The following is a 26402-nucleotide window of genomic DNA, read 5'->3' on the forward strand; positions in this document are numbered from 1 at the left end:
ACCAAGTGATTGTGTTATAAAATGGCACAATGTGCCTGGAAAATACATAACACTGCCTCTTTAAAATTAAATGTTGAACATATTTTCACACTGATCAGTCCCTCCAGGATTTTGCTTTGTTTGTGGAATCAAATGTAAATATTTGCAAGACATTATGCGATATTTGTGCTTACTTATGATGGTAAATAGGACTCTTTGTTACTCGCCACATCTATCATACTATTAACTTTACATCAATCAGACTGAGGTAGCAGTGTTGTAGTAGTAGTAGTAAGAAATACTGCCACCTGCAGGTGATAATTAGCATCGCTTAAACCCGATGTCTGATCATTTTTGCTGAAAATTTCCAAAAAACAAGTCGCTGCACTTTTTCGCACTGAGTGAATTGCTGCGAGAAAGTGCAGGGATTTGTTGATTTCTGCGTGAATTTCCACGATTGTGGAATCGTGATAAAACTGGAGGGACTGACTGATGTATTTTGCCAATATGCAGATTAAAAACTGCCTTGATTTAATTGATAAAATATTTAAGCTCACAACTGTCATCTTGAAGGTTTAAACCACCCGGCCCACATTAAAAAAAATAAAAACTATGGCGGGCCAAATTTGGTCCACTGGCCTTGAGTTTGACATATGTGCTTAAAATGGATCTCTTTGTGTGTGTGTGTGTGTGTGTGTGTGTGTGTGTGTGTGTGTGTGTGTGTGTGTGTGTGCGGGTGTGTGTGTGTGTGTGCGGGTGTGTGTGTGCACAGAGCTATTGATTAGCTTGTCGATACAGACTATCTTTTTTTTTTTTTTCCATTTTTCTTTCTGCCTCCCGCCTCCTGTGCTGTCCCACACCTGTGTGTACTGAATGAGTTCCTAGTCACACACCGATCCCAAGAGCCTGTCCTCGCTATTGTGATCAATACAGAAACCTTTCACACATCAATGGTATTGATCGGTAGGGAACCAGGAGGAAGGCAGGGATGTACTGTTAACTGCGGGGTAGATTCGATTAGCCCCGGCCCGCTTTTCTTAACGCATCAGGACATTTCTGATTGAAGGTGGCCTCGGTGGAACAAAAGTATTATAAAATGAACCTGCACTTTGTCTGCCTCTGCGTCAGCCATGCTACGCACGAGTCTCTGCTTCTGCTGTGGCTTTTATCGGGCAGAAGTTTAACTACCGCTCCGGCCACAGGTGCTAAACGTCAGCGCATTCACAGGGGCATCTCAATAAATACAAATATCATATTGACAAGTTGTATTTTTTTTTGTAGACTTTAGTTCAAAAAGTGAAAGGGATTTAATTGAAGTGTTTGTTTTTGTTCAGCTACATTGAAAATTGAAAGACCAACACCAGCAGATGATATGGCTCCCCAAATGTCAATGTCAATTTATGTATAAAGCACTTTAAAACAATGTGCTGTAAAACAAATGTAAAAAAAACCCAGTAATTATAATAATAGTAAGGTAAAAAAGTAATAAAATCTCCCCATAAAACACGAAAAAGAACAGATATGTCACTCTGTCGAGCTTTATTTTACTGCGATGCCGCCTTAAATCATCTTTGGAGGGACTCATCGTCCAAGCTGCTGAAAACCCATTGTGGAGTCTCTGTCACAACTCTTCCTTTGGTCTCTGGCAACTTCTTTCACAAGTGAAATCCAAAATTAACTTTTACATTTTTTACTTCCACGCAACTTTTTTACCTGCCTTGTGCAGAGACGACTATAAAGTCAGCAGTCGGCCCGCTGATTATTTTCTGCTCTAACTTCTCTCGGAAAACAAAACATTGCAATATTGTTGGTACTGATCATCAACATTTTCTTTCGATCATCACAACCCCTCCCTATCTCCTTCAGCTTTAGGATCTTGGTTATAAGTTAGCCTGTCACAAAAAGCAATTAATCAATTAATTGCATAATAAATTAAAATGATCTCCAGATTATTTGTTTTGGAGAGCAGTTTTGTTTACAGACATTATAATCCATTCCATTTCTGATTTTGTTTGTGTGTGTTTTTTATTTCTGATTTTATTTATCATCTTTGGATCTTGAGCTGCTCCTTGTACATCTAAAAAGTCTTCCAGTTCCAGTGTGTTGATCTTTCAGAGGGTGAACTTACATTATTATCCCATTTTCATTTATTACTTGAAAATGGTTTTACTGGGACAATTTATCATCCAATAAATGTGTTATTGTGACAGGCCTACTTATAAGATCTACATCAGTTGGGAATGACTTCAAAATGGCTGAATACTTACTGGGAAATCTCAATTTTAATCCAGTGACACTACCTAAAGTAGCAAACCATTGAGAAACTGGACGTTTGGTTTTCATTCACTGTAAGCCATAATCCTCAAAATGATTGAAATGTAACAAATGAAATTCTAAAATCACTTTTTAATGATATTCTTATTTATAGAGATGCAGCTTTTTCATGTAATGTCCATCAGGCGGAGCAACGTGCAGGACGCTGTGCGGCACCATGTAGTCTAGCTGTAGAAAAAAAAAAAAGACACAAAGCAACACCAAAGTGCTGTAACTTAGTGTGTGGTGTATTGTTTTTAACAGAGGGCTCAGGCCAGCCCCAGCTTAGCCGAGTGTTTCAGGACGCTCCGAAGCGGAGAACCCACTCCGATACACCTTCACACACAGGTCTGTCCCGTCCACATGCAGAGATTCTGGCACGTTTGTGTCTGTGTGGCATGTTTGTGTTGGGGGTAAACCATATCCATGATGTGTGTGTGTGCGCGTGCATATGAGTGTGTGACGCCGTTTGTCAATTGCGGGCAGGCATACAGATGTAAATGTGCCTTGAAGGTAACCGCACAGTTCCAGTGACTTGCGTCAAAGGAAAAACCCAGCATGTGTATTTAGGCTTTTTATTGGTAGCTGTTGTTCTGTGGGGAGTGTTTTTATTCGCCGAAGTGTGCATGTGTGCACTCCACACAGAGAGACATAGGGGCACTCTCCAGTGCTGTCGCTGTGCAGTTCAGTGGTGGGAATGTTGGTTTTTGTGTTGTGAAATGCAGACGCCTATCAATTAAATCAGAACGTCATCAAAAAGATAACTTATTTCAGTAATTTCATTCAAGAAATGAAACTCTCCTATAGATTCAACATTAGGGGTGGACATTTATCGTATCGTTTATCAATTATCATTTTCTTATACATTTTCTTGAAACAATGTTAAATACGTTTTTTTTTTTTTTTCAATTTTCTCTACTGTTTGTTCCATAAGAGCATCAACAAATACCAGTAAATTTGAAAATATGAGTAAAGCTTGTTACTGTGAACAGTTTGTTGATATAAATCACACTTCTTTTTTTTTCAGATAGTGGCAGGAATGCTCCTGTTTCAAATGGGACTGGTTTTCAAGGGCATTATTTTTGTTTGTGGCACTATAAATCCCACCTGTCACAAGCAAAAAAGAAAGGATTAAAAAAAATAATCTTTTTTTTAGTCAGAATCTTTAGAGACGCACCAATATAAAAATTTGGGCTGATATGGATGACTGATGTTAATATTGCTTTTATTACTGATAATATTTGCCAACATTTTATATGTTGGCAACAAGATTAAAAACAAATATCTGTTAATATCTTATTTGTCGGACAGAGACCGATATGGTAAAAAAATTACTAATATCGCCTGATGCTGAATGCTAGTACTGATATATCGTGCGTCATTAATACTGTTATCGCGATGGTACCACAAAATATCACAATAAAATTTGAAATCCACTTCACCCACCCCTATTCATCACGGTACGAGTCATTTCAAGAATTAGGTCATTTTAAGTTTGGCTTACAGCTGATGGAAATTCAAAATGGAGTTTCTCAGAAAAGTTGCATATTACATGAGAGGAAGAACAGACATGTTCTGCACTGGCCATGCAGAGGACACCCTCCACACACAGGGTGAGCCATAAAAAGTCATCATAAAGAAGAGTGCTGTATCTAAGCACATTAAGGGAAAGTTGGGTGATAGGAAAAACTGTTAAGGACAAAATGGTAAAGGAGCCACAGTTGTCTACTCCTTTCATTCTGCCTCTCTCGAGCCTGCAATTAAGTCATACCTGAACTAGCTGGAAGAGAACTGGACCATTTGACAAATCTCTTTTGAGATTTATATAAATTTACGGATTTCATTTCAATTCAGCATTTCATCATGTCTAAAGGCAGCACAGCTATGAGCCATACAATTTTAGAGCAGCTTCACTGCAAAACCAAAATTTTGCCAAGGATTTTAGGCCTAGTTTCTAGTGCAAATACCATAGTACACTTAAAATAAGACAAAATAGACTTACAAGTAACTTTTCAGCAAGAAATGGGAGCTTTTTTAAAAGTAAATAATTCCTTAGTATTGATGAAAAAGGTACTAGTTTCACTGCCAGATTATTTCACTAACAATATGGGAATAATGTCTTATTATAAGTGAAACAATCTGCCAGTGGAACTAGAACTTTTTTGTCAGTATTAAGGAATTACATACTTAAAACAAGCTTGTATGTGTTGCCGAAAAGTTACGTGAATTTCAAGTGTTTTTAAGACGTTTTCACAAGAAACTAAACCAAAAGTACTTGGTAAGATTTTGTGTTTTTTGCGGTGTTCATCCTTCACTTGTGCTGACGAGCTTTCCAGAGATGCTCATATTATTTTTCTGCTCACACGGCCAAGCGTACCGGCACCTCTGCTGGATTTGACTGAAAGTGCTTGAAGCAAAAGGAGCCCTGACCATGCATTGAACAGACTCAGTCATTTTCTTCAAGCCAGAGATGTGGGTTTTTATTATTACACACCGTAATCACAGAAATAAATGTTTGAAACTGATCACTCTGCTTACTATGAATCCAGGTTTCACTTTTCGAACTGAATTGCTGAGATAAACTTTTTGATGATGATCCAAGTTGCAGAGCTGCATCTGTAGTGAATGTTTATTCATTCTGCTGGTTTTTCCTCCTATTTTATTCTTGACGCCTCTTGTCGTCTTTTCCCGTCCCCACCCGACCCCCCGCATGTCCCTTCCAGGTAACATCACGGCTCGCGTCCGCACCCCGGAGGCGGGCTCGGACGAAGCCATCAAGTCCATCCTGGAACAGGCCAAAAGAGAGCTGCAGGTGCAGAAAGCTGGTGAGTTCTCCTTTATTTCCTCATCTCCACGGTAACCGGAGCGTTAAAGACGGACGCTGCGCCCGTGTCTCTCCTGACTGCCCATTTCCTCTGCTTTTAATAGACCTGTCCCACGCTCAGCCGTCTTACACGGGGCTAAAAGGAGGGGGCGGAGGCGGCGTGGGAGGTGGCGGGGGCAGCGGATCGGACGAAGCAATCCGCTCCATCTTGGAGCAGGCGCGCAGGGAGATGGAGGCTCAGCAGGCGGCGTTGGAGCCCATCCTCAAAGCTTCGTCTTCCTCCTCCGCGTCCCTGTCTCAAAGAGACATCCTGGGCTCGTCTCTCACCGCCCCGCTGCCGCCCTACAACCCCCTGGCGCTCTCCCTCAAGAAGCCGCCGAGCTCCCACTTGTCCTCGCCTCCATCCCCGTCTCCGGTGCTGGACTTCAGCTCCGGCGGGAAGAGAGACGGCCGGGCTTCCTCAGGGATTGACATGTCGGCCGACGGCGCGTTCAGACTGGGCCGGCCCTCGGAGTGCTCCGGCCGCTCCGGGGGTGCCGTGGGAGGGGGATACTGGAGGGAGCAGTGGTGGAGCAACATGCACTCAGACCACCGGAGGGCCATGTCCAGCCAGGTGGGAGAGGACAACCACAACCAGGAGGACTCCAAAGAGGTGAGAGCCAAGACGGATGTCCTCCTTCTGATATGAAGTCGGGGTTCCTTCACTGTCCGGAGAATTTATGAAACGTTGAGTTGTCCAAAGTCTGTGTGGTTGTAGAAAAAGACAATTGAGTGGAAAAATGCAGTAGTTCAAGCTGTCACAATGTCTGTCAGAAGTTTATTTGTCTGTCCCTCTCTCAATCTTTCCATTCATATCCATTTGCCTATCAATGCATCCCCCATCTTTGAATCACTCTATTCATCTATTACTGTTTTTGGTTTCCTCCACCATGTGTTGTTGTACTAGTCTCTCTGTCCATATATGTATCTATTTTATACCGTTTTATTATTCCTCTTCCTGTGTTGTTCTTTTAGCAAATCTATACCATGTAACATTTAATCGGTCACTATATTAGCTGACAGTTACTTTAATAATCGATCCATCTTGATTAACCGTTCCAGTGGTAATCAATCTGTTATTTTATCCAGCTATTTATTCATCCATCCATCTGTTCATATGTCTGTTTAATCATCCATCCATTAGCCTGTCAATCTATCTATTTACCTCTTCATTCCTCCGTTTACCTAAACTTGACCGCTCCTCCTGAAATGAGAATCTGGGAAAACTCTGGAATTTCTCAATGGAATACGGCGAAGGGAAGCCCTGTAGGATTTGCCGGCGTGCCTGAGCTGTTCTTTCGGTGTGTATGTTGCAGGGAATATTGAGCGACACTTTAACTCGACACAAACCTTGGAACAAGTTGAACCAGAGGAGCAGGGAGCCGTCATACCTCCGCATGCAGACGTGGCTCAACGGCGACCAGGCGCAGAACACACACGTCCCGCAAGCCCAGAACCAAGGTGAGCCCAATCCCGACCCACGTTCCGCACGCTCCTCACCCGGCCAACGCCGTCACCTGACGCCGATTAGCGCCAGTGGCTAGTTGTTACTGTCAGCCTGTCACTCACTCCGCCCTCCTACTGGCTTCCACCATCCCCCCTGCTCTCTCTCCACATCCCCAGTTCTGTGGCAGTGTCAGCCAGCAAGCTGCTGGTTTGTCATGTCATAGACAAGTTAGTGTTGCAGCGCCAGATGGCAGCGCCGCGTGTGTGTGTGTGTGCGCGCGTGCGTCTCTTTTTCTCTCTGGGGGTGTAAACAGCAGCTAATGTACACTGACAGCTCCTCATGACTGCTCTCTTCCAGCCTGCTGAGCGGCGCAGCAGCACTACACAGATACATGAAGGAATGAGAGGAGGAAGCCAAAAATAAAAAATAAAAAGAGGCTTCAAACCGAAAACTTAAGCACCTTTTTTACTGCTTTTTTTTAAATGGAAGTCTTAAATTTGTTGATGCGGCTTGATTGAAGAGATGAAACTCTGCACACACATAATGCAACATGTCACCTAACCTGCGTTGTCTTTGTCACCCTGTCCGTTCCGCTCAAGCAGAGGGGACTCCCAAGACGTCGGCGAGCTGCAGCCCCGCTCCCGAGTCGCCGCTCAGCTCGGCCGAGGAGTCCGTCAACGGTCTGGCCGGGGACCCCCTCGCCTCGCAGTCCTCCAGCCTCAAGCCGCTGTCTGAAGACCCCTCGGGCGGGGAGTCCCAGCCTGGCACGCCGCTGCCCATACCGGGCCACTCCGGCCTCAGCATCCAGGAGATGGTCGCCATGTCTCCCGAGCTCGATACGTACGCCATCACCAAGAAGGTTAAGGAGGTGCTAACTGATAATAACCTCGGTAAGAAACACGTGATTGGAATTTTATTTTTAAAATTTTTATTTTGAACTTTTTCACATTGAAATTCAAGCTTTAATGGGTTTTATTTGAGTTTTATTTAATGAACTGGCCTAAAGTGGTGCATAAAAGTGTAAGAAAGATTGCTAAATGGTTTTCAGTGTTTCTTGCAAAGCAGAAGTGTGTTCTGCTTGTATTGTCACTCACAAAGTTGAAACCTGGTGGAGTCAAAATACATGACGCTACCAGCTACAAATCTTTCTTTCTCTACCCGCTTTTGCACATTCTGTTTTGCAAAGTAAGTCAGGTCCAGTCAGATTGGAAAAGGAGTGTTGGTGAACATAAGTTTAAGTCTGGACTTTAACTATTCCATTGTAACACAAGATGCATGTTTTTGATCCAAACTCTGGTTGTATGTTTTGCTGTGTTTGTTGGTCTTCATGAAACTGTTTCTTCTCTAAATTATGAGCTCTAACAAACCTATGAAGCCTTCACAGAACTGTTTTCTGTTTATTTATTTACACAGAGGCAAAAGTACCAACATTTCATTAACCTTTCAGAAGGTTGGTGCCAGGTTATGGCATAAACAGCTAATTTCCACCTGCAGTCCCTGGACAGGATGATATAATCAAATAAAACTTAACAGATTATGAATAGGTGAAAAGCCAGTATAATGAGTAATTGCAGACCTGTTTGATAATTCATTATTCTAATCTCACTCAAACCAATCAAACTGAAAACACAGACAATTCATAAAACAGTTTATTTGCCTTCATCAACAATTTGTACAAATCTGCTTGTGTAGTAGCCATATTTTTGCAAGAACGTCTGGATTTAAACTGAGATTAAATTACACACACGTGGGCTTAAACTCACCAGTTCTGTGACATCTGGGTTTCATTTTAGGGTGTCAAAGTAAAGGATGCTGAATGATGCCGCGCTTCTCACGTTTTGATTTGTAAAAGTACTAAGCACTATTTTGTGTTTATCACAAAAACAGGATTCACACAGGTGTTTGAAATCCTTGAAAGTGCTTGAATCCTTGAAATAGGTGTTTTCAAGGTTTGGAAAGTGCTGATTTCTGTACAGAGTGCTTGATATTCAAACCACACACTTTTGATGTGCATACTGCTCTGATATTTTATTCCTTACGCAAAGTTATTAAAATTGGGGGCTTTTTTTTGGTGAAATTATTGTTTTGTTCTAAGGCCAATCAGGTGTGTAGCGTGACATTTCAAAATATAAAATGTTATATTTTAGTCTACGTTGTCCCTGCTATGTAGAATAATATAACAACACATTCTCACTAATGAATTATGTCACATAATAGCCAATTAAAACTATCGCCTCTACTTGATTAGTTGTTTTTTTCTCCAAAGTGTGGTGCTAGAAAAGTTTGAAAACTTAACTTGGAAATGCTCAAAAAGTGCTTAAATTTTGTCGTGGAAAAAGTGTACGAACACACGAAGTACATTGAATGTTGTGTCTGAAAACAAACCTTTTTATATTTCTCCCTTTTCCTCAACAAGGTCAGCGACTGTTCGGGGAGACCATCCTGGGTCTGACTCAGGGTTCTGTCTCAGACCTGCTGGCCAGGCCTAAACCCTGGCACAAGCTGAGCCTGAAGGGCCGGGAGCCGTTTGTCCGGATGCAGCTGTGGCTCCAGGACCCGCACAGCGTGGAGAAGCTTATGGACATGAAGCGCCTGGAGAAGAAAGGTGCGCCGCAGCAGAAGCTGAAAGAGACGGCAAAGAAATTCCTTTTTGAAAACTAGTAAACAAACAAACCAAAAAAAAAGGTCACAGAGATGCGGTCATTGGAGTGCTTTTATTTTTATAAATACATTAGGAGGAACACACAATGGCACACACACATACACACACACGCTATCCTTTGTGCAGGACAGCAGAGCATGTTGTGCAGATCACAGTCATCTTGGTGTGATGTCTGTACCAATCAGGGCCGCAGACATCACATCCTCTATTGGATGTGACAGCTCGGGGACCGCCGCAGGGCTGCTTACTCACACTCATCAGCACTCTTCTTCATCATCATCATCATCATCATAATAATCATCAGTGTCTATAGGCTTGTGTTTTTGTTTTTTTGTTGGTTTTTTTTGCCCGTCGTTCGTAAGCGCGTCACCCTCTCTGTCGCTCCATCATGCCGTATTATCCTCTGGTGGTGGGATTTGTTAAAAACCTACAAAGCCAGCAGACTTTGCCTCTCTCCTACCCTCGACTCTACCGACGACCCACTTAAAGCAATTTCCTCCTGAAATGCAAAAACGCAGGTTTTGAACCTGCGTACCATCCTAGAAGCGCCGTGGCAAGCTAACCTCACATCTTTCTGAAGGTTTTGGATCAGAGAGTGCACTCCTGAGTATTGACCAAAAAAATAACTCAGCGGTCTGGGCCACCAGCAGAGCCCAGAGGAAAGACATGGACCTAATCTAGACTAACCGTATTTGACCTCTCGCTCTGGCACTGCCTGCCCTGTGAGGCAGCGCGCAACTTTTCAGAGAGCGCTAACCTTGCTCTGAGGGGTTTCTTCCCCCTAACACTAATATATCTGGCAGCGTGTATCGGGGTTGGGGAAAATGTCAACCTCATGTTGAAGCTGCCACGAGCTGTTCATTTTCAGCTGCTGGTGCCCGGAGTAAACACGGCTGCTTGTTTGCTGTGAAAGGGGAAGAAGGGAGGCGTTCGCTGGTAAAGATGCTGAGAAGGGCGGGAGCACCATCTAGTGGTGCTTGGGTTTACTGAAGCTGTTAGGGCTTTGGTGTCATTTTTGACCTTTAATTCGCGCTGCATGACACCAGAAAAATATGAGATTGTGGGGTTTTTTGTAATGTTACATTTTTTCACTCTGCACTTTTTCATATTCATGATGCTTCATGAGCTACTGAAACCTGTAGCCAGGTGTGGACATGAAGAGTGGTGAAAGTTTACCCAACTGGCAAAATGTGCTTGCAGAGAATCAATGTATGTCGCTTTAAACATATATACAGTCTCTTTCCAAATTGTCACCTTGTTTTTGTGTGTGTGTGTGTGTTCTATAAGGCGTTAAATTGCGAAGTCAGATTTTCTAGTGTTAAGTCATGTTTGATGTTCAGACCAATTTTATAACAACTGATGGTGCTATAAAGTGGCACAATGTGCCTGGAAAATACCTAATACTGCCCCTTTAAGGCATCTTTAACCAGATTTTAAGGCGCCTCAGGAATTATTGTAGTTATTAACAGCTTTTCTATAACAAAAGCAATAAAAAAAATCTATTTGTTGAAAAGCTTCTTCAGCAGATCTTCTCCTATAAAATCTACTTTTACACATCTGGGCAATGATGTCACCTGTTTTTCTGTCCTTTTTTGTATTTATACTCATTTTTTATATGCATATGAATATATAAGATGAATAAAGCATAAGAATTTATATAGTACATAAGTGAAGCACATTTTGTTTAAAACATACCTGTACTTTTCCTTTTTTTTAAATGATGTCATCTTAGCCATCAGTTGGTACAGGTTTATACTTTGAGTGTATTAACTTCATTTTTTTGTGTGTTTTCGTTTTTCTCTCTGTTGTCCAGCTTACATGAAAAGGCGGCTGAGCTCTCTGAGCGACGGCCACTCTGTGGACGGAGTTTTACCGGGGCCCGATTACATGCAGGGCTCCCAGAGCCCGGGGGGCCAGCAGCAGCTGAAGAAGCCCAGGGTGGTCCTGGGCCCCGAGGAGAAGGAGGCCCTAAAAAAGGCTTATCAGCAGAAACCCTATCCCTCCCCTAAAACCATAGAGGAGCTGGCCTCCCAGCTCAACCTGAAGACCAGTACGGTCATCAACTGGTTTCATAATTACAGGTCAGTCTTGAATCTAATCCTGAATACCAACTGGTGAGACGCAATGCTTCAAATCATACTTTACAATGCAGATGGGAGGTTTGCATACATATTGTCATATTAATTTTGGTCATTTAAAGATTTCAGTCTTCTGGTACAAACCTGACTTTTAAACACAGAAATGTTCAGCTGGTTCTCCAGGCTGAGTCATTCCTTTGTATCTGAGGTGAACTGTTTGGGCTGGATGGTGGAAACAAGAAGTCATTTATTAGTTACTCTGACCTCAACGTTATTGAAAACATATGAACCGTTTAAATCCCAGTCAGTGTCAGCAAACCAGCCAGTCATAATGATGATGAGGTTGGCTTCTTTAAAGGACATTTTACCAAATAGTTTTTGTAGGGTTGAAACAATAATTGAAATAATCGTCAACTTACTTAGTAATACATTAATTAATTGTTAAGACAATGTATTCAGAGCAGTAATTAAGCCTCGACTGTACAAAAAAAACCCATACAACTTGCATTGAAGATGGCAAAGAAACTTGTCTGTAAATTTGTTTTACCCAGAAATCCTCATATGGTGTTTTATCTTCACTTAATTCAAATTCTTTGAATAAAAATTGCGTTAGCCCTTTACTCACCCCCTCACCCACAGAAAATACAATGCATGTTGCTATCCAATCATTATTCCCTTAATCCAAAAATAATAAACACTGTATTGATGTTAAATCAAACAGAAAGAACTGAGCTTTCCACATGTTGACGTTAGAAGCATTTTTTAGTTTCAGACGCTTCCTGTTACAAATGATATAGCGTTCACTAAGGGAATGCTGTGTTATTGCAGTTTAGGCAAGAAGATGTTTATTTAAAAAGTATTCGAGTGATTTGTTTATATTTTTAAGTATTTCTAATATTAAGAACATTGTTAGTGGTTAAATAAAAAAAAACTGCTTAGAATGATCAATTTCATAATCAGTGACTGAAATGATTATTAGCTGCAGCCCTAATTTTTAGAGGTGTACGTATAAATTTGCCTGTATGTATAACTTTGAACATTCATGAATAGCGGAAAATCCTCACTAATAAACATGAGCAGCAAATTCTGTTAATATCGTCCCACTCATGTAATAGTAGTTCAAATAAATCATTGATGTCCCATAATGTCTTCCTCTGGCAACTCAGTTTTTATTCTTTTTTTTTTTTTTTTAACTTGTCCAGCAGTGAACTCGTTGCACACTGCAGCAACGCAAATAAAATGTTTAGCTCCTTGTTCCGTATGAAATATTCTAAAACAGGCTATGCAGAGAACCTAGAGATTATTTCATTTCAGACTTTGACTCTGGGTTTGAACCGTCTTCTCCAGGTCACGCATCCGAAGAGAGCTTTTCATAGAGGAGATCCAGGCAGCTGGGGGGATGGGGCCTGGCAGCGAGGGGGGATCTCCATCCCTCCGCGGGTCCAAATCAGGGGAAGGGGACAGCTGCGACGGGACAGAGTCCGAGGGCACAGTGGAGACCCGCCAGGGCCTGGGCGTCGGCCTGGAGGATCACAGAGGAGCGTGCAAAGACCAGGGCATGGAGGTAGAGTCCGAGGCCGGGGGCTCCAACGACTCCCCCGCAGAGTTGGACTGCAGCGCCTCGGGCTTGGCTGGGCCAGGCTCCAGCTGCGGGCAGAGCGGACTGGGCATCTTTGGCCTCACGGAGGCGTCCTCCGCGAGCGCCGCCTCCAGTACGAACGTCCCCGCCAGAAACCCCAGGGACAACAATCTGCGCAAGAAGAAGGCGGCCAACCTCAACAACATCATCCACCGGCTGGAGAAGGCCGCCAGCAAAGAGGACCCGTCAGAGTGGGAGTTCTAGCTCCACCCAGACCGACCCCGGGACCCCTCCCCTCGTCCTTGCCGTCTCATAACCTCACGACCTCTAACCTTGGAAACCCCTCCTGCTCTGTTCCAGTCGGAGAGCGGACACAGCCAAAGTCAAGCTCAGCAGCCATTTTTATTGCATAGAAGCTTTCCAAAAAAAAAAAAAACCACAAATAAAACTTAAAGAAACAAAGTGTGGTTGGCAAAATCCTTAAAAAGAAGATTTTACGGAGTACGTAGAAGAACAAAATAAGAGAATTGTCTCTCCTGTTTTTTTTGTTTTTGTTTCTGAATTTTTTTTTTGTTTGTTTTGTTTTTGTACTGAGAAAAAGCACTTAGCCGTCCTGCTGGCCTCTGGCCCTGCTGTACCTCCCCCCCTTATCACCAGCCACTGGTGCACCAGAACTGGTCAGTCCTGAGCTGAGGGTCTGACCCGCAGCCGGGGTTCGAACCTGGACTCGGTATCACAGGCAAGGCCTGACACAGCAGCTATCACAGTGATTAGACACTGATAGACGATAGATAGCGACAGAAACTCTCTTACAAGAACTCTCACTTTCTTAAAGGAGATTTTTTTTTTCCTCTTCTTCTTCTCACCTCCCAAGTGTCCACAAACCTCCCCTCACTCAGTGAGACGCCTCATTTTTTCACACTGTAGAGTGACTGTTACAAACCCTTTGCCTTTTTCACTCACTGCGTGTGTGTTTGTACGTTAGGGGTTGTGTTGGCGTGCACCTGTGTGTGTGTGTGTGTGTTTTATGTGTGTGTGTGTATACACCTAAATGTGGTGCGTACGTCTCTTCTCGGCGGCGGCGTGTTTTCTTTGAGTCACTCCTACGCTCTTTGGAGGGTAGTGGGAAGCCCGCTGGCTGAGCTGCCATGGTTACTGAAATAAGACAGATGAACTTTGACCTGTTCTGTCCCATATCCTGTCCTGCTGACTGCCATGTGATGGCCAGAAGGATCGTTTTAATTCCTCGCAAACATACGCACTCATCTGAAGAGGAAGGAAGGAAGGAAGCGACTTTTTCTTGCCGCCTTTCGCCCCTTTCTTCTTTTTAGGATGACGGATGATCCGTTTTTGATACTGCAATTAGGTTGCCAATAAGAGATTGCACAGTCTTATCGACTCTAAAGAATACAAAATAGGGAATTTTAGGAAAGCATTTTTAATTAGTACAAAAATGACAGAAAAGAAGAGAGAAACAAGTTACTGCTAGAATTTGCAACAAAAAGAAAAAGGCAAGTAAATTAGAACGGAATAATGTTGCGTTGTCGAGATGCGACACGACGTATCCATGTAGTACTGTAACTGTCTGACATGGCGACGCTCTTCGTGGGTCTCTTGTTGGGTTTTTTTTTTCCTAGGTTGTGCACACATGCAGCTGTGTGCGTGTTTGCACCACTAACGAAAAAGAAACGTTTTTTCCTCTATTCACAAACCATGTTTTTATAGGCCAAATCAGGAAGAGTGTGTGTGTGTGTGTATGTCTTTTTGTGTGCATTTATACTTGCCTGCATGTCAGTCAGGGTTGAGGTCAATTCACACAGTAAAATTTTAAGACTTATATTATGATTCTTGACTGAAAAAAAAAAAAAGAGACGAGTTTTAGCAGAGTTGAACTGCTGAGCTCGATTATCGTGTACTTTCTGCTGGTTTTCCGTCAAAGTGAGTTCACTCCAACCTCCCCCGACCTTTGACCCTCTACCTGACCCTTACCGATTGTGAGTAGTTTCCAGTCTTCTCCAGTCTATCCTGAATCCAGGGATGTGTGTGTGTGTCTTTTTTTGCATTGAATTCTACTGTAAACACTACAAACTTTAAGGCATATCACTTCCCTCCCTTGTCCTACACAAGCCCTCAGTGCCTGTCAGCCCACTGCCTCCCTCTCCCCCAGAGTGTGCGTGCGTGTGTGTGTGTGTGTGTGTATAAGTTTGCATGGATGCACGAACACACAACGTGCTCGTGCGCGAGCGATCGAGGAGCGTTGGGCGTTTCTAACGAGTGGGGTCATATTTCGTATATCTACTTGCACACACTACTAGTGCACAACTGACACCCTTCTTTAAGCTGTTTGATGCGTTACCATTGCATTAATCTTCTCACAAAGTAGTGTAATACTATGATTTACTGTAGCTTGGTTTTATTGCTATTTTTTGCATTTATAGTTTGGTTTTTATTCTGCTTATTTATAGGTGCTGTATTTTTTTTTTTTTTTCATTTAATGTCTTATCATATGAGTTGTCTATTTTTTAAGGGATTATACTGTTCCTGAGGGCAAGTAACATTTTTATTATTAGACGTATAGACTGCCGGCAGTATTGGTTACTATTTACAAAGATGTACTAGTTCTCATTTGTTTGTATATTCATGAATCCTAAAGTTTAGTGTCATTTCAATAGCTTTGGAGATGTGTTTTTGCTACAGTTCATGCTCCCATAAGCATAAAAGCTCTTACCACAAATGTTATGCTCTTAAATTGCTAGCTAGAGAATCAAAGGACATATCAAGATCACTGAATATATGTTAGTCTATTTTATTCTATTCTGGGATAATGATGTTTTAGTTGTTCTTTTTTTTTTTTGCTTTGGGCAAGCCTAACACTAACGCTCAACAGGGCATGCAGCTCTTTCTTTAGCCAGACTTCGCCCATCCATTTATTACACCCACATAATTACCTGGTCTGAATTTGTACTCTTTTAGTCAACAAAAAAAAAAAAGCAAAAACAAAAAAAAAAGAAAAAGGTCAAATGAAATTACCTTAACTTGAGAACGCATGCTCACTTGAAAGAGGTCATATCTGCCAAATTGAGATTAGAGAAGCGTACCAGCGAGCAGGACGAGCTGCGCCATATCGAGCAGAGATAGCCAGCCTATGATTATGCAGAATTTCTATTGCAGTTAGCAAACGAAGCACTTAGGAGGATCTTTTTATGACTCAAACCTCGGACAGGGTCTGTAAACACTACGACGGAGTACGAGCCCAGGCATCCTGGCAAGTGTTTGCCTTTTTTTTTTCTTTTTTTTAAATTAGTTTTTAGGGCAAGGGTTTAAATCTTTAAACAACGGTTGTAAACCAAGCACAGACTCCTTTTCCGCGTCCGAACACTAAAAACAATAAGGTGGCTGTGCCCGTGTCGAACACACGACAAACTGTAATCCTGTCCAAACTACAGATCTGTGTGACACAATAAGCTGTTGTCCTGTACAGTTGTAGATACTGAGTAACCACCTGTTTTGGTCTCCATACTAAAGCCTTTCTTCACACACACACACACACACACACACACACACACATGCCCCCCCCACACACACACACCACTTTTTCCGGACTTGTTCATCCTGGTCAGCCAACAGGGTCTTTGTGCTGATGCGTTTGCTGAAATTGGATTTTCTAAAACAGATGCATCTTGGTAATTTAAAATATGGTTTGAAGGATTATTTATTCAATTCCAAAAAGTCAAACTCAGATTTATTTATTTTTTCCCACATAGTGTGAAATACTTAAGGTGTTTATTTCTGGCCGTTTTGATTATTACAGCTTATGAAAACCCACAATTCAGTTTCTCTGAAAATTAGACTATTTGGTTAGATCAGGAGCCAAAGTCTCTAAATCCTTTAGAGACGTAAATCTCACTTGAATTTTTGAAAAGCAGCTTTTTTGACGTATCTACTCGAGCGAATTTCTTATCATATTTGAAGTACTGGCATTTATTTCTTATTATGATTTAAAGTAAAGATAAACATAATAGGATAGTTTTTTATTTTTTCAAAATCACATAGATTCTAACTGAATGACAATGAGAACAGATCTAAAAACATATCAGTGGTACTTTTAGTGTCATTCTTTTCTAATGTTGCAGGTTAGAATTTAAAACCTTTTTAAAACAAAAAAACCCCTGCTTTTGTTATATTTATTTTAAAACATTACCCAATTACTTTTGAACTTTTAGCCAAATTTATTAGGAGCGTCTCTTTGGACCTGCAGGTTGCAGAAATAAGAATATTTAGCACAGAAATACTTGAGAGTATGTTTGATCAAGACTACTTTGGCTTGAGTTACTGCGTTAATGCGGCGTGGCATGGAGTTCTACTGAGTTGCCACGGAAACCCAGGTTGCTTTGACAGCTGCTTTCATATCATTGTCCTTTTGACAATACAGAAACTAAATGTTGGGTTTTCATTGGCTGTTCGCTTTGACCTTTAAAATGAACCCAAACCCGTTTCAAATTTACCGAGACGCTGCAGCGACTCTTCCTGCGGACGCCACGATGTCAGACATCCGTCGTCCATAGCAGATCTTCTTTTTTTTTTTTGTCACACTAACCCAGCAGCCTCTGCAAAAACACGAAGCACTTAAAACCATCGCCTGTTTTCTACAGCCACCGTTTCATCCCAAACTGAGATCATCAGATTCGTGCCTTTATCTGCAAAGCAGGGCACCAAACTAGTGATGTCACATGGACAGTTCCAGCTGATGTCTCACTCCAGATCCAAGTTTCTTTCTCATAGATTTCATTTTTGGTACTGAAAGCGTTTTCTCGTAGAGTGCAAACTGTGGTGTGTTCTCCTGACTGAGCTGCAGTGGTGTTTCAGTCCAGGTCCTCATGTTTGGCCCTTCCCAACGCCTCCAACAACCCCCTCCACTTCCTTCACTCCCCCTCAATGCGTTTCTTGTGTTGTACATAAAACTAGCAGCGAAAAACAAAAGGCCAGAGCATTGAATGAAGGAGGAAGCATGCAGAAACAGCAGCGTACACTGTAAGAACACTGAATTTATTCACGGGGCATTTTTGTTGTAGTTTTTTTTTTTTATTTTTTTCGTCTGTTTTTACGTCAGGTTTTGCTGTGACATTGATAACGGCACTACATGTATTGATAATGACGCGTGCCAATTCAAATGGGTTCTTAGGATGAATTTAAAAAATGAAAATGGAGAAGGAAGAGAGAGAGAGAGACGGGTGTAAATAAGGTGCCGATTGATTCGCTTTTGTCACAGCGCGCTTCTCGTTCGATAGACAGGAGAGGAGAGAAGGGACGATTCAGGACTTTTCCATGATCCACAGATATTTTTCTACAAATTTAAATCAGATGATTCTATACACTGTTGAATAACATTGTAAAGGTGTAACAGATGCTGTATATCATATCATGTTTTCTGAAGTTGTGAAAGCTTTACTGTATGATCTGTTTTTGAAGTAGTAGTTCCTCGTTAGTTGTGATGGAAGCCCGAACAGCAGCAGCAGCAGCACTGGTCACCATATTCAGGAGAAAAAAAAAAAAGAGAGAGAGAGAGAAACCTCAGATGTTTTTTTTGTAAAACTTTTAGAATATATCTTATGAAGTGGGTTTTTTGTAAAGAAACACTTTCTGAATCAGCGGTGCTGTACTTATAGCACACTCAGTAATACATTTTATTACATAGCACAGCACAATAATCCTCCTTTTAAGCTTCCCCCCCTTCCCCCCTCCCCTCCTGGCCCGTGCGTCCACGTGCGTTTTGTTTTCCCTCTCGCGCTCACGCTGGCTCGTCTTCCGTCTGAAAAACCATCATCTCTCGGTTCCTTCACGCTTCAGTGAAGGACTTGGAACTCCTCGGCGACTAAACATTTCAAGACGTGAAAGACGAAGCAAAAAAAATAAAAGAAAGAAAAGGAAAAATAACAGCCAAATAGTGACGTAGTTCTCCGCTTCTGTCGGCAGGCGGTCGACAGATTTCCGTGTTGCTACCTAGTGTCCGTTCGCTCATAGCAGGAACCACAGTGTAGTCTGAAAACCAAATGACCCGGAGGGAGGTTTCCAACCCCCGCATATCGCCCTCCTCACCCCGTCGTCCTCCCTCTTTTGGAAAGCTTTAAGATGCTCGTCGAGGCTTTAGCAGGTTCAGAGTGTTTCTAGATGATTTTTTTGTTTTTCTCCCAACACCGCCATCAACAACGTGGAAGTAATAATCCTCATAACTTCTCCCACTGCTTATTTTGTGAGTGTGTGTGCGTGTGTGTGAGCGAGCGGAAAGTGTGTGTTGTAGTACAAGAGGCTGCATGACTGTAAAGGGATGTTACAATGTTTTTATTCTGGGTTTTTCTTTTGTTTGTTTTTTTAAATAAGTGGTTTCTTCAGCACTTCTGTCACTCCTGAGATGCTTTTATTTCTCTGTCCTTCGGGGTGTCCCTCTGTTTGTTTGGTTTTTTTTCCTCATGTATCATTGTTTCTTTTAGCTTTCTATTTACTAAACGTATCATGTTGTTTGTTCTCAGCACTGTAAAACAGTCCCTTCTACGACATTGAAAAGCAATATCACTGTATGAAACGTTCACAATGTATTTGTTATGATTGACATTTGATTCATCATCATTATTATTCACATGCACCCTAGGTGTGATAATTGAAGTAAATCTCTTTTATACAAATACTAAAAGTGTGCTTTTGTTGTTTGTTTGGGGTTTTTTTCTATAACACGGTCGGTTCCCAAACTTATAAGTATTCTCAGAGAAAGGGGTCAGTTGAGGTTGAAATGAATCGTTAGGGTTTCAGAGGTCTTTTGGACTCCTCCGGCCGTCTCCCTCAGGTGAGTCGCTTCAGATGATGATGTGTTCTGCACAGGAAGTGACGCGTCTGTAACCTGTGACTGATCTCGTGCGCTCCACAGGCCGCTACTCCGAGCTGCAGGTGGAGTTTTCCGCCGCGGTGCGCACCAGCGCCGAGCAGAAGGAGCTCATAATGAAGCTGGAGCACGACCTGAGCACCATCCAGGCCATGTCCTCCCTGTCGCGGCCCGACGCCGACGGGTCGGAGGTCGGCAGCATGGGCAACATCCCGGAGCCCATCAAAGAGGCCTCCGCTGCATTTGCAGGTGCGTCCACGGCAACCATGTCGTATCGAGTCACTTCTGCAGACAAAACATGATTCAAGTTAGTTTCAATGTGATCAGATTTAGTTCAGTTAAATCCTAATTCTAATATAATATAGTTAGAAACTCTTAGAGAAGCATTGGACCAGGCGTACCTTTTATCAGACAGAAAAACTAAGCATACACAAAGTCAGCAGTAGCAAAGGCTTTGAGGAACAAGGTAATGATAACAAGGGTTAAATGGAGTCAACCAGGAAGGATGCACTTCTCTAAACAGAAGCACTTTGCAGTGAGTACTTTCCATTGGAGAGTCGATTCAAAGATGCACAATGTTTCTACCTTAGGCATAAGTTACATTAGTGAGAAAGGTGCAGCTAAACTTTGAAGCACTGGGTCGGGCGTACTTTCTCATTGATAGAAAAACCAACCGCATCAGCAGCACTGAGCAGGGGGCACTTTCTATTAGGATTACAAAGAGCCCACCATTTATAGCTGTGACAGAAACAGATCAGTCAGTAGCTTCTTTCTAGAAAGAAATACAGGAGAGAGAAGCCAAGAGGACTTTAAATGAAAAAGGAAAACGAAGGGAACACGAAGTCGATGGCAGCAATAACTCCACCATTGGTTTTTGTTCTGCAAAGAGAGACAGCTAAACATGGCAAAAAAAAAACAAAGCTTAATCAATAGCTTCCTCAGTCGCTTAGCTTAGGAAGGAGACGTTGCTAAAAGCAGAACTGGTGGTACTTTCCGCTGAAGCGAAAAGCAAAGAATTGTCAGTGTTGGTGTTAGTGGCACTAGTAAATGTCAGTCGCTTTCTTCAAGAAAGGGATGCAGTAGAACTGAGCCGGAGATACTTAAAGGAAGATATTATGCAATCAATGGTATCAATATATGTTTCATTTCCTTCATCCAAGAAAGAAGCACAGCTAAACAAAGAAGCACTGAGTCTGGGTTACTCTCTGAAGAAAACACAGTTGATAGCAGCCATGTTTCTGTCAAAGGAAACAGGTGGATGTTATAAGAAAGACACTTCTTACCTCATAAAAGAAAAACCCCGTCCGTCCCACAAGTACAACGTTTTTCTTTTAGATTTGTAGAGTTGAATGGAAAGCAGTATGTGCTATAAGATGTTTTTTTTTATTTCTGAAATCTCTTCATCCTCCCACAATATATATATATGTGCATATATATATGTATATATACAGTACAGACCAAAAGTTTGGACACACCTTCTAATTCAATGTGTTTTCTTTATTTTCATGACTATTTTTAAGGCAAGAAATCCCACTTATTAACCTGACAGGGCAGGTTGACCTATGAAGTGAAAACCATTTCAGGTGACGACCTCTTGAAGCTCATCAAGAAAATGCAGAGTGTGTGCAAAGCAGTAATCACAGCAAAAGGTTGCTACTTTGAAGAAACTAGAATATAAGGGCTATTTTCAGTTGTTTCACACTTTTTTGTTTAGTGCATATTTCCACATGTTATTCATAGTTTTGATGCCTTCAGTGTGAATCTACAATGTCAATAGTCATGAAAATAAAGGAAACTCACTGAATTAAAAGGTGTGTCCAAACATTTTGGTCTGTACTGTATATATGTATGTATATACTGTATATGTATATGTATTACTAACTATGCAGTAGATTGAGGGAAACTCGGATAATCAAGAGAGCAAGAGTTTCTTTCAGCCTAATCTGAGCTGCAGCGGGATTAAAAAGAGGACAGCGTGCTGCTTACACAATCAAGCCCTTAAAAACAGAAAGGCAAGTGTTCTTTGATTTGGCTCAGGGGTTATCGATGGGAAGCAAAGTTTCTGTGACAGCTTGATGGCAATCCAAAGCACGCTGCCAAAATCCCTCAGCAGCTTTTTACAACGAAAACCTTGCTGAAGGCTGCCTGATCGGAATCTCACCTTTTATTAAGTCTAACTTTACAATCATAATGAGAGAAAAACAATCATCTAAATTTGAACTTCCGTTTGCCACGACTGACTTTGTTCTGTTTTAGTTCGATTTTTTTCTGTCCTTTTAAATTCACATCAAAAGAAAAACATCCGTTATTAATCTGTGGCAGATTATATTTACAATAAAGATGGATTGTTTAATTAAAATGGATAACAAGAGTCTCCACTGCTGGTTGGTAGTAAGAAAAGGGAAGTAAAGACATCAAGTTTTTTTTGGTTTTACTTGATTTAAGATAAAAATAAATTTAATCTCAAAGATAAAATATTAGTTTCTGCAAAATTTGTACAAATGTTATGTAATTTTGAAAGATTTTTCTTTCATTTTGCCTCTCGTATTACAGACTACATGTGGTGTAGGGTCTGATGGTTTGTTTTCTGTCTTCTGATGAGACAAATGAAAGAAATCGGCTTTTCACCGGGTGTCCGCACATCTTTAAAAAGTCTTAAATTCACATGTCTAAAATTGAGGCCTTAAAATGTCTTGAATTCATTTTTTAAAAAGTTTAAGTTGGTCTTAAATACGTTAATCACAGGTCTTAAACTTTGTTGTGGTAGCATTATTTCATGTAGTTTTTAAATTCTCCCGGGACTTTTCTGTCACTCACAAACACGTTTATTGCGTTCTGTGACCCGAGGCGATTGAGGCTATCGCCAACACACTGCTAATAAACCCTAGCTAGTATTTTTGCCTGTACCATGGGGATGAAGCTGGGTTCAGTTTTTGCTATCCTCGATTGTAAAGCAGCAAGTTCTCCCCAAAATCCCATATATTTAGTTTTGTTTTAGGTCTTAAATTTCATTCAGGGTGGCATTAAAACGATCTTAAAAACTCTTATATTTGATTAGCTGAAACCTGCAGATACCCGGTTTACAACTCCACCTGTATGTAAACAACTAAAGTCCATAATAGTTTGGTGTTGAGGTGATGTCTGTGGCCCGTCACCTCCAGGTTCAGGCGCGACCCCTCAGCCTGAGCTTCCCCAGGGCCAGATGGACTCTCTGCTGTCCATCATCTCTAGCCAGAGGGAGCGTTTCCGCTCTCGGAACCAGGAGCTGGAAGCCGTGAGTCGCTCACACAGACCTTAAACGTGTCCCCGTTTATGTTTCTACCGGATGGAGTCTTCCTCATGCGTTTCCCTCTCGACCCCTGCAGGAGAGCCGCTCCATGCAGCAGACCATGCAGGCCCTGCAGGGCGAGCTGGACAGCCTGAGGGGCGACAACATCAAACTCTACGAGAAAATCAAGTTCCTGCAGAGCTACCCGGGCAGAGTGGGTCTTCCCTCGCTCTTTTGGAGGTCGATCCCGGAAGAGAGCATGAAGGGAAACTAAAATCTGTCCATGTTGCTGTTTTCAGGCCGGAGGCAGCGACGACACTGTGATGCGCTACTCCTCCCAGTATGAGGAGAGACTGGATCCATTTGCTTCCTTCAGCAAGAGAGTATGAGACACGCAGCGCACTTTACTCAGCACAAGCAGTCCTGAGTGCTCTCAGTAGAGTCCGAATAGTTGTTTTTCCCCTTATTTAAAAACAACAATATTTTACCTGAAGTTTCTGATTCAGTGTTTCATTCGTTGCCACCTTTTCAGTCCATCTTTAATTTGCAGAAATCCAACCAACCTTTAGTGGTTTAAAGGTAGATATACGGAAGAGGTCAGATCTGTGAGCTGAAGGGAAGGAGTCCATACGAGTTGAAAGCAAGAAGGAAGAGAAACCATCATCAGTAGTGGCAACATACACCTAGTGTTTAAAATGCATTTTTTCATTCTAATAGTCCTAATTCACCTTTGAAAGAGTTTCAATTTAAAATGTAAATAACCCTGGATGTGGGTCAAGCTGGATAATTGTCTGTTTCTGTGACATTGATGTTGTGTTCAGGAGCGTCAACGTCGATACCTGAGCCTCAGCCCTTGGGACAAAGCAACTCTCAGTCTGGTGCGTCTCGGTCTAAGATAATCTCTCTGTCTCTGTGTTTGATGCCACTCAGACCCACACACTGCTCTCTGTTCCCAGGGCCGTGTGATCCTCTCCAACAAGATGGCCAGAACCATCGCCTTCTTCTACACCCTGTTCCTGCACCTCTTGGTCTTCCTGGTAAGGAACGGGTTAAACCACTGTGTGAAGTTTAGCTTTAGAGAAAAGGGACTCACCGTTTTTTTTTTTTTAATCTTGAATTATTTTAATTTTTTTCCCCAGGTGTTGTACAAGACTGCTTGGAGCGAGAGCATCGGCAGAGACTGCACCGCTTTCTGTGCTAAAAAGTCAGCGTTCGTCCTGCTCTTGGCTTTGAAGGCTCAAACATCCTGCTTACTAAAAAAAAAAAAAAATTAAAAATGTTTTTCTCCATTTTCCTCCCAGGTATGCTGACCACATCCACCGCTTCCATGAGAACGACCAGAACCTTTAGGCTGCCCCTCTTCGGCACAAGCTTTAGAGCAGCTCTCCTTGCTTCAGAAGTCGATTCTCCTCCTCTCTGGTTGCAGTAGCTCTTCTGTCCACCAGAGGGCGTTTTAAGGCTGTGGACAGTTGAGCTTTTCATTCCCCGTTTCCTTCTCTCTAATAAACTGCAAACGCTTTACTGGTCTAGGTTTATGACTTGCTGGTTTTGGATCACTTATATACTGAAAATGGTGTTGACATTGTGTTTAATGAAGGTTAGTGTAGTTAAAGGGACCAGGGTAGTCTTTTTTTTTTAACGGGTTCTATGGTGACAGGTTAGCAGTAGAAATAAGATCTGATCACGGTGGTGGTATGAATACAGTTTTTTCTTGATTTATGGCGTTTAGAAGTGAATTGGATGCAGTTTTATTGATTTTTCTGTGGTGCAGAGATCCTCTGGTTACTGTGACTTCCTGACTGATGTCACTGCAATGATTTGAGTTACTGAGTCTGTCATCCTTAAGGACATTACTGTGCATGTTTTCCTGCTTACTCCTCCCTTTCCATCCTTGCAGCTGTATTCTAAATAAAGACCATGCAGCAGTTTGCTGTGGAGTGTTGTCGTTTTGTCCCCGTTCCGAGCCGTAGCTGCTTTATTTCTGCCCGTTTCCCTTCAGCTTTTATTTACGTCTAGAAGTGATTTTTCTCTCCTTTTAAAGTGCCGGGCTTCATGGGTCAGGAGTTAAACCTGGAGCCGCTGCATCATGGACTCTGGCCTCCGTATATGGCACCCCTGCTCTCTTCCTCCCACATCTGAATTATTAATTGCATTTATATGTCAGGTTTGTAGTTCAAACACAATAACGTGACCGATGCAGCATATTATTGTCGACGTGTGCGTAGCGAAATAAGGCGAGAAGACAAAAACCATTGCAGGTGGACGAGAAATTAACATTTCATTCTATTTTCTGTTTCATTCATCCAGTGACAAATATGAATATAGTTCATGTCGCAACAAACAGAAATCGTGAATGAAAAGGAGCAGGCAGAGGTAAACTTCTGCCTGCTCCTTTTCAACGTGAAAGACTATTTCAAATACACCAAGAGATGCATAATATTAGAAATATTGGGAAAATATTTTAATTTCTATATGTTATCCATTTGTTTCATCAATCTGTTCGTCTTCCATCCTTGTAGTTGGTGGATTTTGCCGTTTCTACACTTAAAGCTTCTCCAAAGGCTTCATTTTCTTTTAAGATTTTAAACACGCAAAACTCCCAAAACCTTTAAATTTTACGATTAAACGATTAAATTGAGATGAATCTTAAATGTGTGTGTTGGTCTGTTTATTGCTTCTTTCACTTTTATTATTATGAAGCAGTCCGCACCAGTTTTTTGCCCCCATAATTTAAAGTCTTCCTACAGGAATCGAGGGATTTCTCTGAAGCAGAACTACAAACCCCATAATGCACAGCAGCTCAGTCTGAACAAAATGATTCAGAGCATTCACTTCAAGCCTGCGTACAAAGTTCTGTGCCTGAAACCGACTTCTTGCGTTTTCAGATAAATTGAGCCGCTACGCCAGGTTTATGCAAAGAATAAATTGCACATTGGAAAACCAAGTGAGGCGACTAATGAAGAAAATCTCTACTATTTGGATTTTATTTAGAGGCATATATGAGTAACAGGAGCAAATGTAAACACATGGAACACTATTTTTGTATAATTTCATTTGTATTTTGGTTTTTTTATCGTATAAAATACATTGAAGTGTAGTGATGTCAAAAATGTCAACATAAGCGTTTATATTTCACATAAAGAATACAATATTGTATGGAGGCGTTGAAGTGGGAGAGCAGGTTTAAGTTGACAGACTTTAGCTGAAGATGAAGAGCAACAAAAATCTACTTTATTTTTGTAATATATGGAGGACGAAAATTAAAATTATGCTCAGCCCCAAAGCAACACGGACGCACACACAGGAGGACAAACCCACTTTGAGAGCGTCATGTGTGTT

General features: G+C 41.8%; 1 protein-coding gene across 6 annotated transcripts in view; it reads left to right on the plus strand.

Moving 5' to 3' along the window:
• The window catches only part of cux1b (cut-like homeobox 1b), a 94976-nt gene extending 69984 nt beyond the window's left edge, over window positions 1–24992 (plus strand). For 3 of the 6 annotated variants that reach the window (XM_028044841.1, XM_028044845.1, XM_028044844.1), the window contains exons 16-23: window positions 2557–2640; window positions 5016–5117; window positions 5221–5768; window positions 6472–6616; window positions 7202–7492; window positions 9019–9207; window positions 11078–11345; window positions 12690–19502. In XM_028044841.1, the coding sequence (XP_027900642.1) occupies window positions 2557–2640; window positions 5016–5117; window positions 5221–5768; window positions 6472–6616; window positions 7202–7492; window positions 9019–9207; window positions 11078–11345; window positions 12690–13185 (2123 nt within the window). In that variant the 3' untranslated portion in view covers window positions 13186–19502. Of the gene's footprint in view, window positions 1–2556; window positions 2641–5015; window positions 5118–5220; window positions 5769–6471; window positions 6617–7201; window positions 7493–9018; window positions 9208–11077; window positions 11346–12689; window positions 19503–19840; window positions 20045–22956; window positions 23070–23160; window positions 23278–23362; window positions 23447–23884; window positions 23942–24019; window positions 24101–24202; window positions 24268–24364 lie in introns of those variants that run through there. The other 3 variants (XM_028044842.1, XM_028044846.1, XM_028044843.1) reach the window with 3 other exon arrangements.
• The last annotated feature ends 1410 nt before the right edge of the window (window positions 24993–26402 follow it).

This window comes from Xiphophorus couchianus, chromosome 18, assembly GCF_001444195.1.
Source record: "Xiphophorus couchianus chromosome 18, X_couchianus-1.0, whole genome shotgun sequence".
Lineage (NCBI taxonomy): Eukaryota > Metazoa > Chordata > Actinopteri > Cyprinodontiformes > Poeciliidae > Xiphophorus > Xiphophorus couchianus.